The sequence below is a fragment of the Dermochelys coriacea genome, chromosome 2 (assembly GCF_009764565.3).
Source record: "Dermochelys coriacea isolate rDerCor1 chromosome 2, rDerCor1.pri.v4, whole genome shotgun sequence".
In the NCBI taxonomy this organism is placed as follows: Eukaryota; Metazoa; Chordata; order Testudines; family Dermochelyidae; genus Dermochelys; species Dermochelys coriacea.
This window is the reverse complement of record NC_050069.1, coordinates 177,842,077-177,864,022: the sequence shown is the minus strand read 5'-3', so window position 1 is coordinate 177,864,022 and position 21,946 is coordinate 177,842,077. Positions and strand designations below refer to the sequence as shown.

Sequence of the window (21,946 nt, the reverse complement as noted above, 5' to 3'; positions counted from 1 at the left end):
GTTTTTAAATGACAGTAGGGTCTGCAGTATACTCACCTCTTGCCAAATACAAATAAAGACACTCTCCCTACCTTGAAGCACATACAGCTTGAAACTACTACACCACAACTACTTACAAAGGATGCACACAAACACAGAAAATGCCTATGTAGGGCAGAAACGTTAGTAAGAACATAAAAGAAGGAACAAAATAACTCTGCATTTTAAAAATAACCTCATTCCATGTTGTAAAAATCAAAAAGGGTACTAATCCTTTAAGCAAGAAACAGATTTGAGTATTAGTAAATTGTTCCACTTATCTTGAATTGCTATAGTTTGTGCTCTAAAAGTGGTGGGGGGTTTTTTATAGTAAATGTTGTTGATTGTTACCTTTCTGTGTGGTGTTGCATAGATTTTGACTTAATATTGGATTCACTTCAGGGAGTCAGAAAACTGATGACTGTCACCACAGAGGAAACACACACACACACACACACAAGTTTCTGTGGCTATCAAAATACTTTAAAGCAAGACTTGTTGGTCCACTTCAGTTTACAAATACCTTATTTCAGATGTAAATGTATCTTAAATGAAACAGGCAAAGGGATGATACATAGATGCTTTATGATTAGGTCCTGATTATCTTTTGGGTACCTAAGCATCCTCCTCTCACTCCTTTTTCCTGCTTATGTCTCCCTCCTAACTACCTGCTTTCCTTGAACTCTTGCCTTCACACTGTCCTCCATGCCTAGAACAGCCTCTTCCCCCTTGTGTAACAATAGTCTGCTCCAAAGCCCATTGAAGTTAGTGGAATCAGACCCCAGATCTGCTCTCTCTCTCTCCAGACATATATGTGGCCTCAGGAACCCTGGCCATCCAGTGTATTATGTATTTGAACTGTATTGTCTGCCTTTTGTAAGTTACTCTAGGCAGGGACTGCACCTTCCTTTTGTATTGTATAGTGCTGACCCCTTTGACAGTGCTTAACAAATAATAAGTCTGTAGGCAAACCAGCTACAAGTTAATAATCTATGGTGGAATACAGACATCAATTAAAATATTTATATCGGGCTAGTTTTTCAGTCTGTATTGGATTTTATTGTGGAAATAAATGGAAATATCTGAATAAAAACAAATGAAGGGCCTTCAAGTTGTGCATAGAATGCCCACGGGGGTCAAAGGGAGTTCCACATTTAGGTCAAGAAAGATATACTATGTGGTTCCAAATGACTAAAGGTAGTTGAAATTAGCACATTTTTGCATGTGTATCGTTGAGTGACTCATGTTACCCTGCACTACTGGCTTTGTTTTCTAATGACAAGCTATTACACAATGGGCTGTAAAAATCTACTGAGTATAAGAGGGAGCCAAATAGTTCACTGCAGGAAGTTCTGCCAGGCATATCTCTTTTCCTTTATCTAGGAAATGGTCATTTAGTTTATTCTATAAACGAGGGCGCCATCATGTGAGTTGTTGAGCACTCATGCTATGGGCTGAGCACCTTCAACTCAATACCTTCAAAATATTTCTTCCCTCTTGAGATCACCTTTTAAGTCCTTACAGATAGTATATGTTATAGCATGGGCACTGCTGTTAAAATTTTATTCTAAACAATTTGTTTCCGTTGAACTTTCTCAGGAAAATTACCTATTACGTTGAAACTTACACTGAGTTTCATGTCCTCCAGACATATGGGGCCAGGCCAGGCCCACACAAAGTCTTCTTTACATGACTCCAGAGGCATAAAAAGAACTTAAATCTTCTTGAACTAGGCAGCTGAGGAATCCTCAGCAGGTATTCATCCCCCTCCAGCCCTTTCCACCCTATGTTAGAGGGATGCTGGAGCTTGGGAGACTGACCAGACCATGCTGAATAGCAGCAATTCCCACTAGGACAATGGCTCTGAGGTTGCTCTCTTTTATACCACGGACCAAAATAGCTCCCCATCATTGGGAGGTATAAAGTCTCATAAAGCCACTTTTATTCCATTCCTCCCCAGAATCCAGGTTTTCTGAGCATAGTTTCTGCGTACCTGAGGATTCAGCCCAACTCATTTTCTAAATAGTTCATGAAATGTCTTAGGTAACTTTTGAGTTTGCAGGATGTAAAAAAGCCTTTCTTTTGTTACAGAATTCAGCTGATGTATTTTTTCATTTGGAGTAGTCAAAAGTTGCTTTCTTTTTCAACTCACGCATCACATGTACTTAGGCTCCAACTCAGCAAAGTACTTACACTATAAGCACAGAAGTAGTCCCACTGAAGTCATGGAAGTCCCATGAATACCTTGCTGAATATCTTAATCCCTAGTGAAGAATTGTGTTTCTGTAACAAAGAATTGTGTTTTGGCCTAGTGTGAAGAAAGGTGCTTTGAAATAAAGAGTTCTCGAGGTTTGAAAATCACATAAGCCGTGCATTGTTCTTTAGATAGATTTTGTAAGAGATGTGTCTCCAAATAGTCATACTCATGTTTATATGCACTAGCGATCAGACACAGGCAGAGAGAATAAGAAGTACTGATTGAAGGAAACTGATGTTATTCTATACTACCATGCGGTGAATGTGTACACTTGACAACATTCAGAACTCTTACTCATGGGGAGAACTGTTCAAAACGCTTCACTGCAATAGTGAATCTTAACAATGTGCTCCTGATTTGTTCAAACTGTAGCTGTTCTATCACTTTCTATTCACATATATTGTGTGATCATGTAAAGAAAGACTCTTTTGTAATGAATATACACAATGGGACAGAGTTAAGGTTGCTGTGGAAACATCAGCTCTGAGTTTCCTGTCTTTGGTGTGATTAAAAAATATAACTTAATGTTTCATTAATGGTGGTTTTTTGTACATAGTTAAGAGCAATTTGTTTAAACCTAACCTTTCAGACACATGTGTCTCTGGAATAATGAGCCATTTGTGAGTAGATTTCTCTCTAATTTTGTTTGATATAATGACATACCAAGTTCTTACTTCACTTGGACTCGAGTGGCTCATTTCTTTTCAGAGAGAAAATAATTGGACAGCGTACACAAAGTTAATAAATGACCAAAGTTATGTTATTTACAACTGTGCAATTCTGGGGTAACCAATAGAATAGAACATATCTTTTCTATAGTGGTGGTGGTTTGTGGATTTTTGGAACCAGCCTATAGGATTCCACAGCAAGGATGTAATTGTTAAAAAGAAAATCTATAGAGATGATTATTTTAAATCTTCCAGGCAAGGACTCTCATTTTGTGTGTGTGTTTGTACTGTGCCTAGCACAGTGGAGCCCTCCTCTGGTTGGCCTGTAGGCAATATAAATGTTTAATAATAATAATACAGTAATAAAATTTCTGTTAAATTCTGTGATCTTTTCTCAGAAGAGAAAAAAAAGTGTAACTACCTCAGAAGCACAGAGTGGTGGCTAACAGATGTACCACACACTGCACAACAATATGGGAGTTGGGTGGACTGAATATGTACATACACACACAGTTTATAAAAAAAAAAAAAAAGAGCTCACTAGATACTATTGACTTACACAGTAAAATGATAAATAACTATTTATTTAATTTAGGTTGCATTCCAGATTCTGTGCTTTGTTACACCAGTGCCTATCTTGAGTAGCATTGCAGCCTGAATTTGAACCTTTCCTAAATATCAAGGGTGAAATCTTGGTCCCTTGAAGAAAATGGCAATTGACTTCAGTGGGGCCAAGTTTTCATCCCAAGTGATTAGCTTGAAACTTAGACTATGTGATCTTACATCATTTGAAGAGCAGCAGCGTTATTCAGCTTATGAACGGTTGCTAAACATTAGAGAAATAAATAGCAAAGAAAAATATCTACAAAATAGAATCGATTGTATGTGTGGTTTCTTTTCAAGTCTTCAGCTGCTTAGCAGGCCTTGTCTGTACTGGGAATTTGCCCCAAGTTCAACCATCAGTGGCCAGCTGCCAGTTTAATTGAAGTGGTACAAGCTCATCATATAAACAAGATTTCCACTGGTGGAGAGCCTACCCCTGCCGGAAACTAGGATGAGGTTTTTGGATGCAAATCACAATTTATCTGGTTTATCCTGTCTGCACTATCAATTTGCAGCTGATGGTAGAGCTCAGGCCAGCCTTCAGTCAAGGTATGAACTTAGTGAAACTTTCCTTGAAACAGTTTTCATGCTTCAGATACTGCCATTAACCACACCATGTGTATTGGCTCAAGTGACCCCTGGGCTCATGGAGAGCTGGTTGAGATCCACAAGCGTCTGAAGTTTCAAGGTTTCCAGCCAACCAAGGAATAGACCATGCTCTTTTCAGTGCAGCTAACAACATTTATTTCAGCCTTTAACTTAGTAAGAGCTGCACAATGCTCAGTCTACTAACATGAGATAAGAGCTGAACTGGTCTTGTTTACACGAAGTAAAATCGTGGAGAAATTATATTTTTAATTCAGGAATGAATGCTATTCGTGGTTTTGTAAACATCAGTTAAAACCATTTGGTGGTTCAAGCTCCTTGGGTTTCTTTTCTTTTTGTTTCCACTCCCAAACCATTGTGTGTGTATGTCTAAGTCTAACTTCATTCTCTGTGCTTTTCTCAACTGATTTTTCCAGGCCCTCCTCTTTGCAGGGAATTCTGTACAGTGTGTTATTACAGGTTGAATTCCAGTTTATCCGAAATTCATGCTAAATGTCCTTAGTGTGACATGCAGCCATGTCGCAGCTGGCAAAATTGTATGCTCTCAGGAACATATTTTCAAAGCTAATTTTCTTTCTTTACCCTGTGGGAGGGTGGAAATAACCCTCGGCACTGTAGCTTTTCTTTACTCATGACCTCTTCCTATGCAGGTGGTGAGAGTCTAAGATCAGATGTCTCAAGTGGCAACTGTCATTTCAGCTCATCTCCAAAGAGCAAAATCTAAGAAAAGTGTCTCCATTAGTTATCTACACATCTCTCTCTTTCTTGGCAAGTTTAAAAGTATTGATTCTCTGTGGCTCAGTTACTCAGAAAACAACGAGGACCACATTTTTAAACATCTGTGTGCCAAGTGTGCATGCAAAATACTTCATGACCGATGGTGAAAGTAGATTGAAATAGAAGAGAGAACTCTCACCGTGCCGGCAAAGGAGGATGGTGAGCTGCAGAAGGGTCACTGCTTCCCTGCCAAGGTGAGAAAAGGGAGCTGTCCTTCTCACTGCTTCTCCTTATCTCTACCCCATGCTGATGCATATGTCCAAGTGGGCTTGTGTGTGCTCCCTGGCTCTGGAGCATGTTGGTAATGCATAAGCGTGCATGGGTTTTTAGATGCTTGGGACTGAATGTTACCCAAAAATAAAACCGCGTTTATCAGATTGTGTATGAAGGAGTGGTAGCACCTGACCCTTACTACTGTTTTTCTGTGCCAGTGCAGTCACCCACTTGTTGAATAAGGAAAGAGTCTAGTCAAATTTTAAAGATTCGGCTTGACAGGATTCTCACTTGTGGAACCCAGCAGAGTTAGTTGAGCTGATTGATTTGGGGTATGTGATTTGTGTATGTTGTGGGGAGGTGTTTAATTTATTCTGGTCATTTTCACCTGAACTATTAAAAACAATTACATCCTAATTTAGCATTGGGAATACATGTAATGTACACATATTTGCCTGACAGCCTTTTTCGTAGGGTGCGAACTCTTAGCGTTCTGGCATGATTCCAAGAACCTTCTAAGAGCAAGCAACCATATTCTTAGGACTATTTTAAGCCTCCATAACTAGCCTAGGCTTTCACTTATTGGGCACTTTCTGTCATTTTCAGCAAGGGTGTGTATATGCATATGTACACACACACTCACAAACACACACAGCTCATCTAGCAAAAGGCATTGTTTCTTAGACAAAGGTTTAAGGTTGTGATTGGCTGCTGTAGACTGGAATACTTAGTTACAGCTGTCCTGAGAGGCCTTCTATAAAACTGCAGGTGTTCAGCTTCAGCAAATAGTTCTTATTATATGGATCGACTTTTGGCAGCCAGTAACGATGTTTCCTGAAATTGAAAAATGATTTTCTATACAGTGGTTTTACATTACTGGAATGTTGGAGGGGAAAAATATCCTCTCATCAAGTAGTACTGAAACTGTTTTTGTTAGTTGTCTATATTTCCTGATTTGTATATTTTATAGTAGAATGTAAGCTTTTTTTTTTTTACCGTTGTGGTCCGATTTGAAATCTTTGCCAGGGAAACTCAAACTATGAAGAATTAAGGAAGCATCAGGCAACACAGGGTCCCATCTCTTTTTTAAAGAGAACCAGAGACTGGCTTTCTGCCAAGTTACTGTAGAACCCGAAGCATGGGACATTACAAAGCCTCTAAAAATATTGAATAGTATTGTATAGTACTGTTAAGAACTGGTTTTCATATAATTTGTAAACAGCAAAGAGGTGATGTTGATTCTGAACATTTGTTTAACCCATTTTGTGCTGTGATGTATTGTGCAGAGAGGGTAATGAGGGTAGCTGGATAATTCTGTGTTAGCCTTTTTATTTTAAATAGTTCCATTAGATTGATAGCACAGCATGGTTTCCATGACCGTATAATTATGCATTTTGGTGCCTATTATTGTAGGCACAGAAGGTTAAATAACAATGTGATATTCTGGATTTTATTTTGGTTTCTTTAGATATTTTGTTGCATAATTTAGGCTTCAGTCTTTCTCCCAATGGAACCAATGGCAAAATTCTCTGCTTACTTCAATGATACTAGATCAATTTCCGAAACATGGTGGATCCAAATTCTCCTGTCATTTACTCCATACATCCACACTGAAGTGAATCCAAAGTCACTTCATTAGGATGAACTGAGTGTAATCAAGGGCAGAATTAGTCTAGGAATAGATTTATATCACCCATCTCTGTTCCCAACCCCCAACCATCTCCTTCACTCAAAACAAAACAACCCTACCCCAAGCAGGGTTTTGACCCTGAGAAAGGAAATGTGCCAGAGATTCCGTGAAGTTCTTTTGGGGCTTTGCAGTTGCTATTGATCCTATATGGAAGGCACTCTGATGGGATGGTGATGAGCACTATATAATAATGATAAGCACAATATAAACCAGAAGATGGATGGATGGATGCAGGGTCACACGTCCTTCATTTCCCAGTGATGGAAAAAACCAAATCTGAATACAAGAGATTCAGTTCATTGAGTTCTGTGCTATTAACACACAAGGCTATGTAAGCAGACGCAGTGGGGAAAATGGCCAGGTCATGACGGAATATCAGAGTGGAGCATACTTTAATTTAATTTTTTTTCGAAACCTGCAAATAAGTAATCATTTAGTTCAGCAAACACAGTGCAGTCATGTAACTCCATGCCTTTCCCGGAGTGAACACAACTACATTCTTAAAACCTTTACAGGAACAAGAAAGCACTGAGCACTGGTATTTAATTTAAACCTCAAACTCCAATATCAATTTATCTGATGTGAAACCACACAGTTGCAGACATGAGTTACTGTTGATGGCATAAGTATGCAGCAGTGTTCATTGTAAAGGTTTCCCTTTATCTCCTTATCTTTACTCCCCTTCACATTTCTCACACCCTTTTGCACAGAGCTCTCCAGATTTTTTTCATCATATGAAAGTATCATTTTCAAAGGCTTTTGCTTTTCATATCCATGTCAGTATCACAGATTAGAATGTGACACAAATACCTGGTTGCATACTTTCTTTAAACCTGAGCCAGTAGCACTGCAAGATGTTAGGGAGAGCACCCTTTCATCTCGCACCATCCACCACTTTAAAGTGAAAGGTTTGTTAATGTAATCCTATTTCCAATCTATAGAGGTCACATGTAATACACTGCTCTGAAGATAAATGCACAGGACTGTTTGATGTTAGGGTCTTTATTTATTTATTTTAAACAAGTTCAATTATGTTTGGTTTGCCAGCATACCATGTTAAAATTTCCAAGGATACCGGCACAGTTCTTTTTAACCATAGCTCATCTTTCCTGTGATTAATCAAAGGATATCATTTGAAGAGGATTGTGATTTATTTAACTGTGTTTAAAATTATCTTTGCAAGAACTGTAAGGCTTAGGGTAATTTGGGATGGGATATGGAACCACTAGCTTCTAGGTGACTGGTACAAATGTAATCCTAGGGCCCAAACATACTCCTGTTAAAGCCAATAGTGAAACTCGTATTGACATCAATGAAACAAAGATTGCATCCTGAGTCAGTATAAGCAAAAGTTGTTACCGTCTATTGTCTGTTTGGCTTAAGTGAAATGGCCTCTGTCCAGTACAGAATAAACAGGTGTCCACATTACAATAGGAATTAGAAACTAAGATCCCTTAGCTCTGTTAGTCAGACTAGTTAGGGAAATTGAATATAGTGCCATATTCTCTTTAGTGGATAAATAGAAACCATCAGCTCACAGTGCTTTCACAATATAGCACCTTCAAAAGCATAATATTTACATCCATGATCTTTTAGGAAGGGAAATCATTTGAAAATCACCCACATCACAGCACAAAACGTATTCTATCATGATCATTCTACCATTTCACTAAACAAAAGTTCAGTCAACAAACTACCTTTTTGTGAAGTAGCGGACATAAATTGGGTATCTTTCTAGGTCTGTATCAAGTAAATCAATATAATAATAATACACAGCACCTACATAGAGCTTACTGGAATTTCAAAAGGTTGTACAAATATTAGGGGCCTGATATTTAGAGCGGAGGGCACAAAAATGCATGCACATTTAGCTCTTTGTGATCATAGTTGGGGCAAATGCATCCATGCAAATATGGCATATCTTTGCATGTGCTATTGCACTTGTGGATTTCTGGAAAACTGGGCCAAACTACCTACATTGTGCTGTGTGTTGGTACTGTTAGTGGGGTTTATTGAGTAAAATTCTGGGCTGTGCTAATGCCCATGGCAAAACTCCGAATGACTTTTTCCCATTTTAATTAACATTGTTGGTGCAATGTCTTAAGGCATTTCCTACCATTTTCTACTAATATAGCTATAACCACAAGCCCTCTTAGTGGAGATGCAGCTTATACTGGCAAAAGAGTTCTTTTGTCGGTATAGCTTATATCAATTCCCTGAACTGAATAAGCTACACCATCAAAAGGACATTTTTGTCAGTATAACTGCATTTATATTAGAGCTTTTGCTGGCATAGCTGTGTCAGTTCAGGGTGTGATTTGTTTTCTCACACTCCGAACTGATGTAGCTATGCCGGCAACATTTTTAGGTGTAGGCCAGGCCTGAGAGTCTTAGCGTGTTGTTTTCCCTTCAGATTGGCATATGCTAATAGGAGCTTTCTGTATAAATCTCTTTGCACAATGGTGGAAGAATGGGCCTTTCCAAATTCATATTGCTACAGAAAGCAACATTCGCTAGTGGTGACAGTATGCAAATATATGCGCAGTACCTTGGTGAACTTTTCACAACCCTAGTTCCCATTTCCTATCACTTTGAAAATGGCTTCAAGAAGTAAAACTGCATGTTTGGTGAACCCAAAGAACCAGCTACTCTCTCCTCTGTGATTCAGTAGGCTGCCAGCAGCAGAGCTGCTGAAGAGCTGGAGCATGGTGGGGGAAGCCCTGGTGTGAGGGGAAGGAGGTGGAATGGGGGGGACAGGGCATAGGTGAGACTGGGAATTAAAAGGGCATGACAGACCATCTGTGCCATGACAGACCATCTATGCCCTGCTCTTTCTTAGCAGAGAATCAAAGCCTTAATATCAGAACTTGATCGGACCCGTATGAGTGTGCCAGAGAATGGAGAGCACCCAAAGCCACCTGCTTACCTGAGGCCAAGCAGTTACAGTCTCAGCACTCCGGAGTTCCCTCCTGGTATCCACGAGGGCATGAGCCACCCCACAGGTGACAGGAGAAGATGGTGTCCCTACTTCCCTCCACACCCACCTGTGGAAATGGCTGGGTACAAAGGGGGACCATGGGGCACCTCTGCGGGTGAGGAAGTTCCACATGGCACAGTGCATCCATGAGCATAGCCACATGAGCAGCTCCAGCACAGCTCCAGTGCATACATTATCCAGTCTGGCATCCAGTGAAAACCAGCCCCCTCAATTTAAACAAATTCAACTCGTACCTGCATCATATGGGGTCTCTTTCTTTTCTTTTCCTCATTATTAAGGTAGGAGATTTTTGTTTAAAAAACCCCCAACATCTTATGTTTCTTAATTTTTCACCAGCTCCTTCTTGTATCTTCATCTGATGCCATAATCCTTTTATTTTTCATAAGTTGCTATGGAAATGATTATGCTACAAACACAAACATTTGGGGGCATAAGCAGGAGATGATCTCTTAAGAAATGAAGACAGTTTTCATGCAAATGGCCTAAAAACCGAAGAAGGGGCATCATAATACCGTCTGCATTCCCTTTGATCTCAGAATTTCCCAGTATTTTACAAATGGTTAAGTGCAGTTGGACTCTGAAAAGTGATTGTAAAAATGGTACTGGGAACTTTCATGTTTGCTTCCCTCAGCGACTCCTAATCAAATGTGTTCATTTTAGAAGTAAAAATATGTGGGGTTGTGTCCTTGATAACTGAACCTGTGCTCTGAGAGCCAACTGGGTTCTTTTCATCTGATCTGTCTCTCATCAGAAAGGTCCCGATAACACCCCTCATTTGCACTGCTGCAATGCAATTTTCTTCAAGTTTCATTGTCTCCTACTGCCTTCAGATTATGTCCTCATTGATAGCCGTGCAATCCCATTTGTTCCAGTGTAGTTGAATAGGGATGACTGATTGAAACATAATAAATAAATGTGTTGAAGGAGGACAAGATGGAATCCTCATCTGACTATCTTATCTATGTTGGTTCTGTATGCTTAATAAGAGCAAAATCAGGAAAAATTAATTTTTGCCACTAAAGTTAGCGCATGTGGCTAATACCCTCAGGGGGTGAAATTCACTACTCCACACAAGCACAGCATATGCTACCACTTACATCTCCCATAAACCCTCAGAATAGGGCTCATGTGGTGCCTAGGCCATATGAATTCATGTATGAGTAGCTGTGTTGAGTAAAAAGGTGCAGTTTTTGCATAGTCACATTTCATAGTTGAAATTCACAATACGCCCCTGGGATAGCTAAGTATTTATTATTATTCATGAGTTATAGATGAGGAAACTGAGGCATAGAGAGATTAAATACATGTTTAAGGGTGCCTAGTGAGTTAATGTCAGAGCAGGCATAGAACTCAGAATTCCTGACTCTTGTCTCCTAACCACTTCAGAATGCTCCTACAGAAATATAGAAATGGTATAATATGTAAGCAGAATTGTTTCCAAACAAAACATCTGTTAGTTTTCCATGAAATGTCAGCCACAGCTCTGAAAACCTGCAAGAATGGATTGGTTTTAAATGGATATGTTATTTTCTTTACTGATATGAGGAAACGGCTGTGTATGCACGTGCATATGTGGAGAAAGAGGTTTTCTCCCATTGACAAAAATATGAGAAATGATTCTCCTCAGACCTCTGAGAGGTAAAGTTTAAATAATTGTCAGGCCTCCAGCTAAATTCTCTTAAGCTGAAATTCTAGGCACAAGCTAGTATGGTTAGAAAGCAGAATCTTCTCATCAGCTGCCCACATCTGCCATTGGAACTATACAATAGTACATTTTCACTGTTGCTTTGTGATATGTCCATGGCAAGTTTATAGAACTGAAAAATGCACTAGAGAGATGCACTAAGAATGGCAAAAGGCTTGTACATAGTTTTTATATTATTCACACAGCTGGAATGTTTATAGACAGAACAGAGTGTAACAAGAGCAAATGCTGAACCACATCAAGCGATTCCCTTGTCGTGCATGTCATTTAAATATCAAATCTATAAGGGCGTTTGCTATGTTCTTCACACACAGAAAGACCACAACTAAGTGCCTTAAAAGTATCCCATGAGTTTTTAAAAATGTAGACAAACGACCATTTTCTTTTGATAAATCAAATACATTGTTCCACTCCGTTGGTTCTGCAACATCTGGTGTTTTAAAAAGCATTTTTAAATGTCATCTCCCTTCCCCCCTTCCCCACACCCTTTCCATTGCACCTTATCTCAGCTTTAACAGGAAACCTTTATTTCTGAAGCAAGTTGTGGAGGATCTTGCAAAACAAAGAGTTAATGTATCATGTCTGCCAGTGTTTTGGTTATATTTTAGATGAATTTAAAAAGTTAAGAGTCAAAGGCATAGAGTAACATATATGCAGAAAATTAATTTAGGTTTCTAGGTTAACTCAGTGAGAAAACATTACTGTATGGCTATTGCAAAAATAATTACTTTGGGTTTTTTTGCCCAGTAGTATTAACATGATGTAAAAGTTCTGGCTGAAGTTCCCTTAAAAGGTCACAACCCAGCTTCTCAAGAGTGAAATGTTGTTACCAACTTCACAAGTCCTGGGATGCATTCAACGTTTTAATTGCAAATCTAAATTATTTCATGCACAATAAGCAAAATAATGAACTTCACAAACCATTTTTGTCTGAAAATGAACCACCAGGTTAGGGAGTCAGCATCAAGTTGGATAAGAGGAAAGGGCATATAAATTAAAATGTACCAATGCCTATAATAGGCTGAGGTCTATTGCTTCGTGTTTCTTGCGTGTATTCTTGGCAGCATCAGGTGTCACTCACACAGAATGCCGTAAGTGGGATACTTTATTTTGCTGGGTGAAGCGTGAAGTGAGTAAAGATATAGACTGAATACCCAGAGACAGCTACAAAAGCTTCAAACAGGGAACTTGAAGTCATGGAGACTTAGGGCCAGATCCTGCAATCACTTACTGATAAGCAGGCAGGAGAATGATCCAAAGCCCACTAAAGTCAATGGAAGTCTTATTAATCTGAGTGATAAGCTTTATAGTAAACAAGATACTGGGTCTGGTCCTGAGATAGGTTGTATCAACTGAAAAAAGATACCTGGGAACTTTAAATCTCAGAAGTATTTCTTCACACAACGTACAGTCAACCTATGGAACTCTGCTGGAGAATGTTGTGAAGGTCAAAAATATAACAGGATTCAAGAGAGAACTAGATGAATTCATGGAGGATAGGTCCATCAATGACTAATAGCCAGAATAGGCAGGGATAGTGTCCTTAGCCACTGTTTGCCAGAAGCTGGGAACGGGTGACAAGAGATGGATCACTGCATGATTACCTGTTCTGTTCATTCCCGCTGAAGCACCAGGCATTGGCCATTGTCGGAAGACAGGATACTGGGCTATGTAGGCTCCCTCCTCAGGCCCTATGCTACCAGCACTCCCAGCTATCTTTGAGACACCACTGACTTCCTGAGGAAACTACAATCTATCGGTGATCTTCCTGAAAACACCATCCTGGCCACCATGGATGTAGAAGCCCTCATGTAGAACCTCCACACAAAGATGGACTACAAGCCGTCAGGAACAGTATCCCTGATAATGTCACAGCAAACCTGGTGGCTGAACTTTGTGACTGAACCCCCAACCTGAAGCAAATACTTACCAGCAACCACACACCACACAACAGAACCACTAACCCAGGAAGCTATCCTTGCAACAAAGCCCATTGCCAACAGTGTCCACATATCTATTTGGGGACACCATCATAGGGCCTAATCACATCAGCCACGCTATCAGAGGCTCAATCACATTGGTCAAACAGGACAGTCTCTATGTAAAAGAATAAATGGACACAAATCAGACGTCAGGAATTATAACATTCAAAAACCAGTTGGAGAACACTTCAGTCTCTCTGGTCACTCGATTACAGAATTAAAAGTGGCAATACTTCAAAAACAGACTCCAAGGAGAGACTGCTAAATTGGAATTAATTTTCAAACTGGATACAATTAATTTAGGCTTTAATAGAGACTGGGAGCGAATGGGTCATTACACAAAGTAAAACTATTTCCCCATGTTTATTCCCTCACCCTCCACTGTTCCTCAGACGTTCTTGTCAACTGCTGGAAATGGCCCACCTTGATTATCACTACAAAAGGTCCCCCCCCCCCCCTTGCTGGTAATAGCTCACCTTACCAGATTACTCTCACAGTGTGTAGGGTACCACCCATTTTTTCATGTTCTCTGAGTATATAAAATCTCCCCACTGTATTTCCACTGAATGCATCCGATGAAGTGAGCTGTAGCTCACGAAAGCTTATGCTCAAATAAATTTGTTAGTCTCTAAGTTGCCACAGGTACTCCTTTTCTTTTTGCGAATACAAACTAACATGGCTGCTACTCTGAAACTATTCAAAAACCAGTTGGAGAACACTTCAATCTCTCTGGTCACTCCATTTACAGACCTAAAAGTGGCAATTCTTCAACAAAAAAACTTCAAAAACAGACTCCGACGAGTGACTGCTGAATTGGAATTAATTTGCAAACTGGACATCATTCCATTAGAATTGAATAAAGAGTGGCAGTGGATGTGTCATTACACAAAGTAAAACTATTTCCCCATGTTTATTCCTCCCCCTGCTTCCCCCCGCCCCCGTTCCTCAGACGTTCTTGTCAACTGCTGGAAATGGCCCACCTTGATTATCACTACAAAAGGTTTCCCCCCTTCCTCCTGCTGGTAATAGCTCACCTCACAGCTCGGATCACTCTCACAGTGTGTATGGTAACACTCATTGTTTCATGTTCTCTGAGTATGTAAAATCTTCCCACTGTATTTTCCATTGCATGCATCCGATGAAGTGAGCTGTAGCTTATGAAATTTATGCTCAAATAAATTTGTTAGTCTCTAAGGTGCCACAAGTACTCCTTTTCTTTTTGCGAATACAGACTAACATGGCTGCTACTCTGAAACCTGGGCTAGATAGACCTTTAGTCTGACATAGTATGGGCATTCTTAGCCTTGTGGTTTCTATGCCCTGTAAATGCATGGCATATTCTAAGATAGGTTAGAGCTATCCACAAAGTGACTGTTACATAAAAGGATTTGGTTTAGCTTCTTTTTTTTTTTTTAAACATAATTGGCAGAAACAGACAATTCTACTCTATTATATAAAGTGGCTTTTAAAAATATTTTTAAAAAGAAAATCAACATAGTCAGGTTTTGTGGCATTAAGATTTCATGAAGTTACAAATGAGAGGGGTTCTGGCCTTACTGCATAATTTTGGATACACTGCACTGGATAATTCAACTTTTCCAAGTAGCTACTGTACTCTGTGTAAACAAGTCTGGGAACCAGGACCTTCTAAATTCTAGTCCCAGCTCTGCCGTTGTTATGGTGTAGTCTTGTCCAAGTCACTTGCTTCTCTGTATCAGTTCCTTGTCTGTAAAATGGGGATAATAATAGTAACTATTGTAGCTATCCCAAAGGGTGCTGTGTGGGCTAGTTAGCTAATCAAGCTGTATGGAGCCATGCTGTATAAGTGCTAAGGATTGTATTTTGGTGCCCAAAGGGGATGAGAGGGTACAGGACCCAGCCCTTTGTGAATCCTTCACTTTTTACTTCCTGGGCCAAATTCTGCCCCATTTTTGAAGCTGGAGGAGTTTCACAAGGGTTTGTTCCTCCAGATTGAATGGACAGGGGAGTGGGAGGGCCTTCAGTGGCACTAGAGACCCCAAAGGCTGGGGGCCTGGCTCTGTGGGGGCGGGCAAGCTGTACCCTTTAAAAGGGTCTGACAATTGCTGCTCTTGCATGTACATCTCAATGCCCCTAGAGGCATTCTGCCTATACATGTTTTCTGTAGGCAGAATGCATGTAGTCACAACAGTCGGTGTGGTGACCACCCATTGTCCTTCCTAAAATGCACACACCCTAATGCATCTCTGTGAACTGGAAATCCAGCTTATGTGCAAACCCTGCTCCTGTAACACTAGAAGTTGAAGGAAAAAGGGGAATGGTGATTCCCCATGGACTGCCAGCCTTGTGACTTCTTTATTCTCGCATGGCTTAGTCCCTCTTCTACGCATGCCGCTCATCTGGGACTTTGTTATATCTTGTTCATTTTATTCCAGTTAGCATTTAGTTCACACATCATTAGGTGAAGCACTGGTTATGAAGACACACTGCTCCTGTCGGAACAGAAATATTTTGTATGCACCTGCACAGTTTCAGGTTTGTGTTGGGGAAATTTTGTAAAGTGAATAAAAAGATTGAAATTTACTTTTTTTGTGATTCCACCAGTCGTTTTGTTTTGTTAAAGAACAACCTGGAGGTGTGTTTATGGCTTTAGGGAAACAACAGATTGGGGTTACAATGTTTTAAGAACAGAAAAAAGGAGAATGGCTATGTCAGATGTTTATTAACAGGGTATAAATACCTTGTTTTTAAAGACAAGGGAGGAAAGGGTGCTTCATATAGTTCTCAGTATGGAAGCTATAGGTTCATGATAGTGCAATGACGTACAAATATTAACTACATTGTGTGTGGCTTTTACAGTTACTCAGGACAAACTACAAAAAACATCCATTCTTGTGTATGTTCTTGCTATCCAGGAGTCGGCAACCTTTCAGAAGTGGTGTGCCGAGTCTTCATTTATTCACTCTAATTCGCGTGCCAGTAATACATTTTAACGTTTTTAGAAGGTCTCTTTCTATAAGTCTTTAATATATAACTAAACTATTGTTGTATGTAAAGTAAATAAGGGTTTTAAAATGTTTAGGAAGCTTAATTTAAAATTAAATTAAAATGCAGAGCCCCCCCAGACCGGTGGCCAGGACCTGGGCAGTGTGAGTGCCGCTGAAAATTGCATGCCATTGGTTGCCTCCCCTTGCGCTATACGTTGAAGGCCACCCACTGGCCTCAAGTAAACACATCCATGCAGACACAACTGACTCCAGTATGACCAGATTCCCCCCCCCAAAACTGTCTCCTTTGCAGTGCTCATGCAATTCAAAGCAGCCAGAATCTGCCAGTACCTGCCAATCCGCAGTCCCATTTTGGAGGCAGGAAGCGTGTGTGTCAGGGTGGAATGCAGCTGTGCTCCACCATTTGTCAACCTTAAAGATTAACAGATTTATTTGGGCATAAGCTTTCGTGTGTAAAAAACCCACTTCTTCCGATGCATCTGAAGAAGTGGGTTTTTTACCCATGAAAGCTTATGCCCAAATAAATCTTTAAGGTGCCACCAGACTCCTTGTTGTTTTTGTGAATACAGACTAACACGGCTACCCCTCTGATACATTTCTCAACCTGGTGTAGGTTTAGCTCACAGAATCTGGCTTCCAGATTCTGGCCCCATCTCTCCAGCTCCAACCAGATCTTGGCAGGAAAGAATTTGGCTCAATAACTTTTGCAAGAGTACAAGAGAGACCAAGATTTGACCCATAAACTTTGCTCACTGCTCATTGCTCTCAGATTTAGGAAACCAGGTGGCTTAAAATGAGAATTACACAATACACTCCAGCAACTGCACTCAGTGCAATCCCATGTATCCAGGTTAAATGGAAATTCAGATAATTTATGTCAATAATACCCCCCAATAGAAAATGCTGATATTTATGCGGATGGGAATTTTCTCCAGTTGATCTTCTGTATTCAAGGGACAGTTATTAGAAACTGACACATCACACCTTGATACCATGACGATTGTTGCTTTTTAAATGCGTAGATATTGTTATGTGTGATCTGTAAAAAGTCCCCAAATACATGATAACATCAATCCATCATTTAAAGTAAGTATTTGCATGATGTGGTATGACGGGAAAATAATACTTGTCGGCTTTTGCCCTATAATTCTTTAAATCAATGTGAATTAAAAATAGTTGCAAATTTCTTTTGAAGGGCTTGGGTGTTGTTTTTTGCTTGGTGGGTAGTAATAGGCAATTTTTGCTGAAAGCTGAGTGTCAAGACAGGAATCAAGTTGCAGTAATCGAGCTCAGACTACAAGGTAAGCTGTATGTTTCCACAGAATATATCCTGTGATGAAAGCTTCTTTCTTAAGGAGTCACTCTCTGTAAGTAACACATTCTTTCCAGACACAAATGGCATTTTGTTCTTTGACAACTAACTACAAATTTAAAAAATCCCCACCCCCACCCCCCACCAAAACATACAATAAAGTTTTTAAATGTAGATTCCACTCAATCTAATGTAGTCTTTATGTACATATGTGTGTGTGTGTGTGTGTGTTGAGAGCTCCTTTTTGAATTTAAAAGCATCTTTCTGTATTCCCCCCAGCTCCAAAAAAAAAAAAAACCCTAATTTTTGTGGTCTTCATAATATCTTCTAAGGTAGGGAAAACTACTTAGCTTTGACAGTGAGTTTCTATGCTCTATATGCATTTATGATAATATTTAAGATTAAGTCTCACATTTATCATGTGATATGTGATTGCAAAAGTTGCCTGTGACTTTTTACATCCCATATTTGTATGTTGTACTTTACTACAAATCTTGATGGACAGTTATACAATTAATGTTATTTATATCATGTATATAAATGCACGGAATCACAAAATGCTTCAGTCATGAGTTGAAGAGAAAAGGAAGGCTTTAAGGTGAGATTTAAAGAGGAAGTGACTCAGTGGTTCAGGGGAGCATTCCAGATGGATGGAGCAAAAGAGAGATACCCAACTGTGAAAGGCCATAGGGAGAAGATAGAGAGGAGGCCAAGACTGGAGAAGCTGAGTGAGTGAGTGTGGAAGTAGGTGAAAATGAGGTCAGGGAGATAGGGTGGAGAGAGTTCTTGGAGAGTTTTGAAAAACAAGGAAGGCAGTTGTGAATTGGATTCATAGATGGCTAGGAAGTTAGCAAAGGTCGGGGTAATCCAGCCCTGTTCCCCAGAGCAAGACAATCATCTGGCCACTGCAGTCTCCAAAAAATTATTCATTAAAAATTTAGGCCACTTACAGAAGCTTTGTGCATTGTTATTAGCTGGTTCTCAGGTGTTTTGGGTACTTTTATTCAGGGGGAGATATGTGTGCAATTAATAAATGCCCCCTTTTCACATATGCCTAAAATCTAACCCTAACAACCTTGGCTCCATTCCTAACCCCTTCAGCCCTGAATTTTAGCTACTTCATGCAAAATACATACACAAGTCTTGGGGATTACCAGGTTTTTAAAAAATCACAATCCACATGGAGGAAAAGGATAGGAAATTGCAGTATGTATGAGGAGAATATGATGTAATATAAAGCATGATGAATGATAATGAACTAATAGTAAGCACTTGGTACCTCAACTGAAACTTGACTGTTATGAATGCTGAGCGCCCATTCTCTGAAAATAAGGCCCTTTTAAAATGAAGGAACCCTGAAACACTAGTTACTTTTGAAAGGCTTGGCATTAATTAGCTGCATTTATCTGATTAGACTGGGGAGGTAAGAAGGTTTTTAGTATATTGTTCAGGAGTAGTTCTATTTATGTAATAACTGCAAAATATTCAGTGTACCTTAAATTAAATAAATATCAACTTAACATAGGCAGAAATTGCAGATTGTCCAGAGAATTATGGAAAAAGAAAAGGAGAATTTTTTTAAGTTTTCTTATGTCCTTGCCTTGGCTCCTTCATCTGTGTGTGTGACTTAAAGGCCTGTCTGATGCGCTTTAGCCAGTATTAACTCTCAGGTCGCTCCATATGCAGACCAAATGTTTAGAGAAGATATTGCACTCACAAAACATAGATAGAAAAAAGGTTTAAAATATTGTCCAATACCTTTACCTTGAAATATTGAGGGCATGTGCTAGCATCAAAAGGTAATAGGCTGTTTTTTCGGAGCAGAAACTGTCAGTGATTCATGACATTTGTTAATTGGAAATGGCTTTAAGCTGCAAAATTTATATCTAGATCCTGGTTTCAGACACTCCAGAGTTTTGGAGGTATTTGGATATGAGGTTTCAGTTCTTCCTGTTACTACAAAAAAAACCCCAAACAATAGGGGCCATTTGCAAAAATCAGATGGAGGCTTGAATGGCAAATGCTTTTTTGGTCTGGGGGTCTGGACTAGATGACCTCTTGAGACCCCTTCCTAAGCTATATTTCCATGATCGTATGCAGGTGCAAAGATTAGAATGCCACCTAACAAATACAAAATATAGGTGGTTATAAAATATTGCCCTCTTTAAAAAAAAAAAAAAATTTTAAAAGGCCAAATGGGGTATGTCACATTCACGACAAACAAGGGCTGACGATAGTGCTGATCAGAGCCAGTTATGGAGTTGGCAGTCTCTGTGCCAAATTCCCTATGCAACTTTACCAGTGAACCTCTATAACACCTCTTCTGTGCAACTCATGGGTCAAATCTATGAGCACAAGCTGACAGTGGTATGAAATAGTATCAAGCTATGTGATGGCTTTGTGATACAGATACATATCTACTAGGGATGGAATGAAACCGTAACATTTGTTTTTGCTTCTTTCCTGAGTTCAGACTTGAGCCCAGGTCTCTGCCCATGGAGAAAGTAGTATGTTAGCCTATTGTGCCACCTAATCCCCCATTAACTGAGTGAAAATGCCTTTAGCATAATAAAAATATTTTGATACTTTTAAATTTACTTTATTTAATGTATTGTCCTGGTTTTGTAAAACAATGGTAGTTTGACCTTTCTGAGTGCAGTAGGCTCTCCTCGCCTGAGGGTTATGACCCTTCCAGTACACAGTCACTTTGCCCTTCCCATATTGCCACATGAGCTGGCTAGATCCCAGTGAGATAGGAGGAGGCAGATCCTAGTATGGAACTAATTAAGAGTCACTATAGTTGCTGAAGTGCAGACTCTCTCTTGACTGTTTCCTTTGATTGATGGAAGTTGCAGCACATACTCCTCATGAAGCAACCATCAGATAAGGATAATCAGCATTTACGGACAATAGTAAGGCTATATCCAGACACTCACTGACTGGACTGCAGCATTCAAGAAAGGAAACTGAATCTGTCTCCAACCCTGTGTTCACAACTGTCCTGCCCCTTTTCAGCCTACAGTGACCAACCTTTTGGTTCTTTTTCCTATATACTTATGCAAGACTCTAGACAATTCCTGTCTAAGCAGGTATAATTGCAAAACATACCTGTGTGAACATTTAACATTATTACTGTCCAGCATTAATAACATAAGGAAAAAAGGAAATATTCTTGCTTGTTGTAAAGTAAGATTACAATAAAAAGAAAAGGAGTACTTGTGGCACCTTAGAGACTAACAAATTTATTAGAGCATTAATATGCTCTAATAATATTAATATGCTCTAATAAATTTGTTAGTCTCTAAGGTGCCACAAGTACTCCTTTTCTTTTTGCGAATACAGACTAACACGGCTGCTACTGTGAAACCTAAGATTACAATAGTCCTTCAGATTGAAATATAAGAGGATAGTTCTCTCGGTTGGTGTGGTGTTCATTCTGCTGTATGATTCATCCTGCCATCTGGGATTTTCTGTAACAGAACAGTACACTCATTCAGTGGGGATGTAGTTGCCTACAAGCTGCTGCCCTCTAAAGCCTCATGAGTGGGAGACATTAGATAATAGGTTCAGCACTCCCACTACTATTCATTGAAAGTGCAGCAAATTCTGGATACCAGGGTGAAGTCCTGGCTTTATTGAAGTCATTGGGAGTTGTGTCATTGACTTCATTGGAACCTGGATTTCACTCCAGGACTTTATGGAAAATTATCTATTACTTCGATGTGGCTGACGTGAAAAAAATCAGACTTCATGTAAGCGGGTGCAACACCCCCAGTGACTTCAACAGAGTTTTACCCATGAACACCAGTTCTGGATTTAGACAATGGGATTAGGCTACCTAATAATATTGGAGGAGAGAGGGGGAAGGAGATCCATTGGGACCAGCTTTGATATAGTCTGGCTATCTTAGAAAGTTCCAGTGTCTTGTGGCTTTTGGGACAGGGAGGAACTAGGTCTTCTATCGTTTGTGGTTCTCCACTAGATTGGCAGTCGTGGTGGAAGGTCCTCTTTTTTTTATGGTAGTCTCTAAATTGATATAAGACCACACTGGTCACCATCAGGGCTATATACAGACCCCTTTTAGAAGTGTATAGTGTATTATGAGGTTGTATTGTAGCTAGATCTAATCA

The 21,946-nt window shown here is 39.7% G+C and overlaps 1 protein-coding gene across 11 annotated transcripts in view; it reads left to right on the top strand.

The window, feature by feature from the left end:
- The window catches only part of SUGCT (succinyl-CoA:glutarate-CoA transferase), a 483,091-nt gene that overhangs the window by 325,062 nt on the left and 136,083 nt on the right, over nucleotides 1–21,946 (top strand). For 4 of the 11 annotated variants that reach the window (XR_006279193.1, XR_006279194.1, XM_043508700.1 and 1 more), the window contains exon 13: nucleotides 17,700–17,805. The exons of 6 other annotated variants lie outside the window; for them this stretch is intronic. Coding sequence is in view for 3 of the 5 variants with exons in the window: in XM_043508700.1 (XP_043364635.1) it covers nucleotides 17,700–17,805 (106 nt within the window). In the remaining 2 variants the exon portion in view is untranslated. Of the gene's footprint in view, nucleotides 1–17,526; nucleotides 17,591–17,699; nucleotides 17,806–21,946 lie in introns of those variants that run through there. One more of the 11 variants, XM_043508705.1, reaches the window with a different exon arrangement.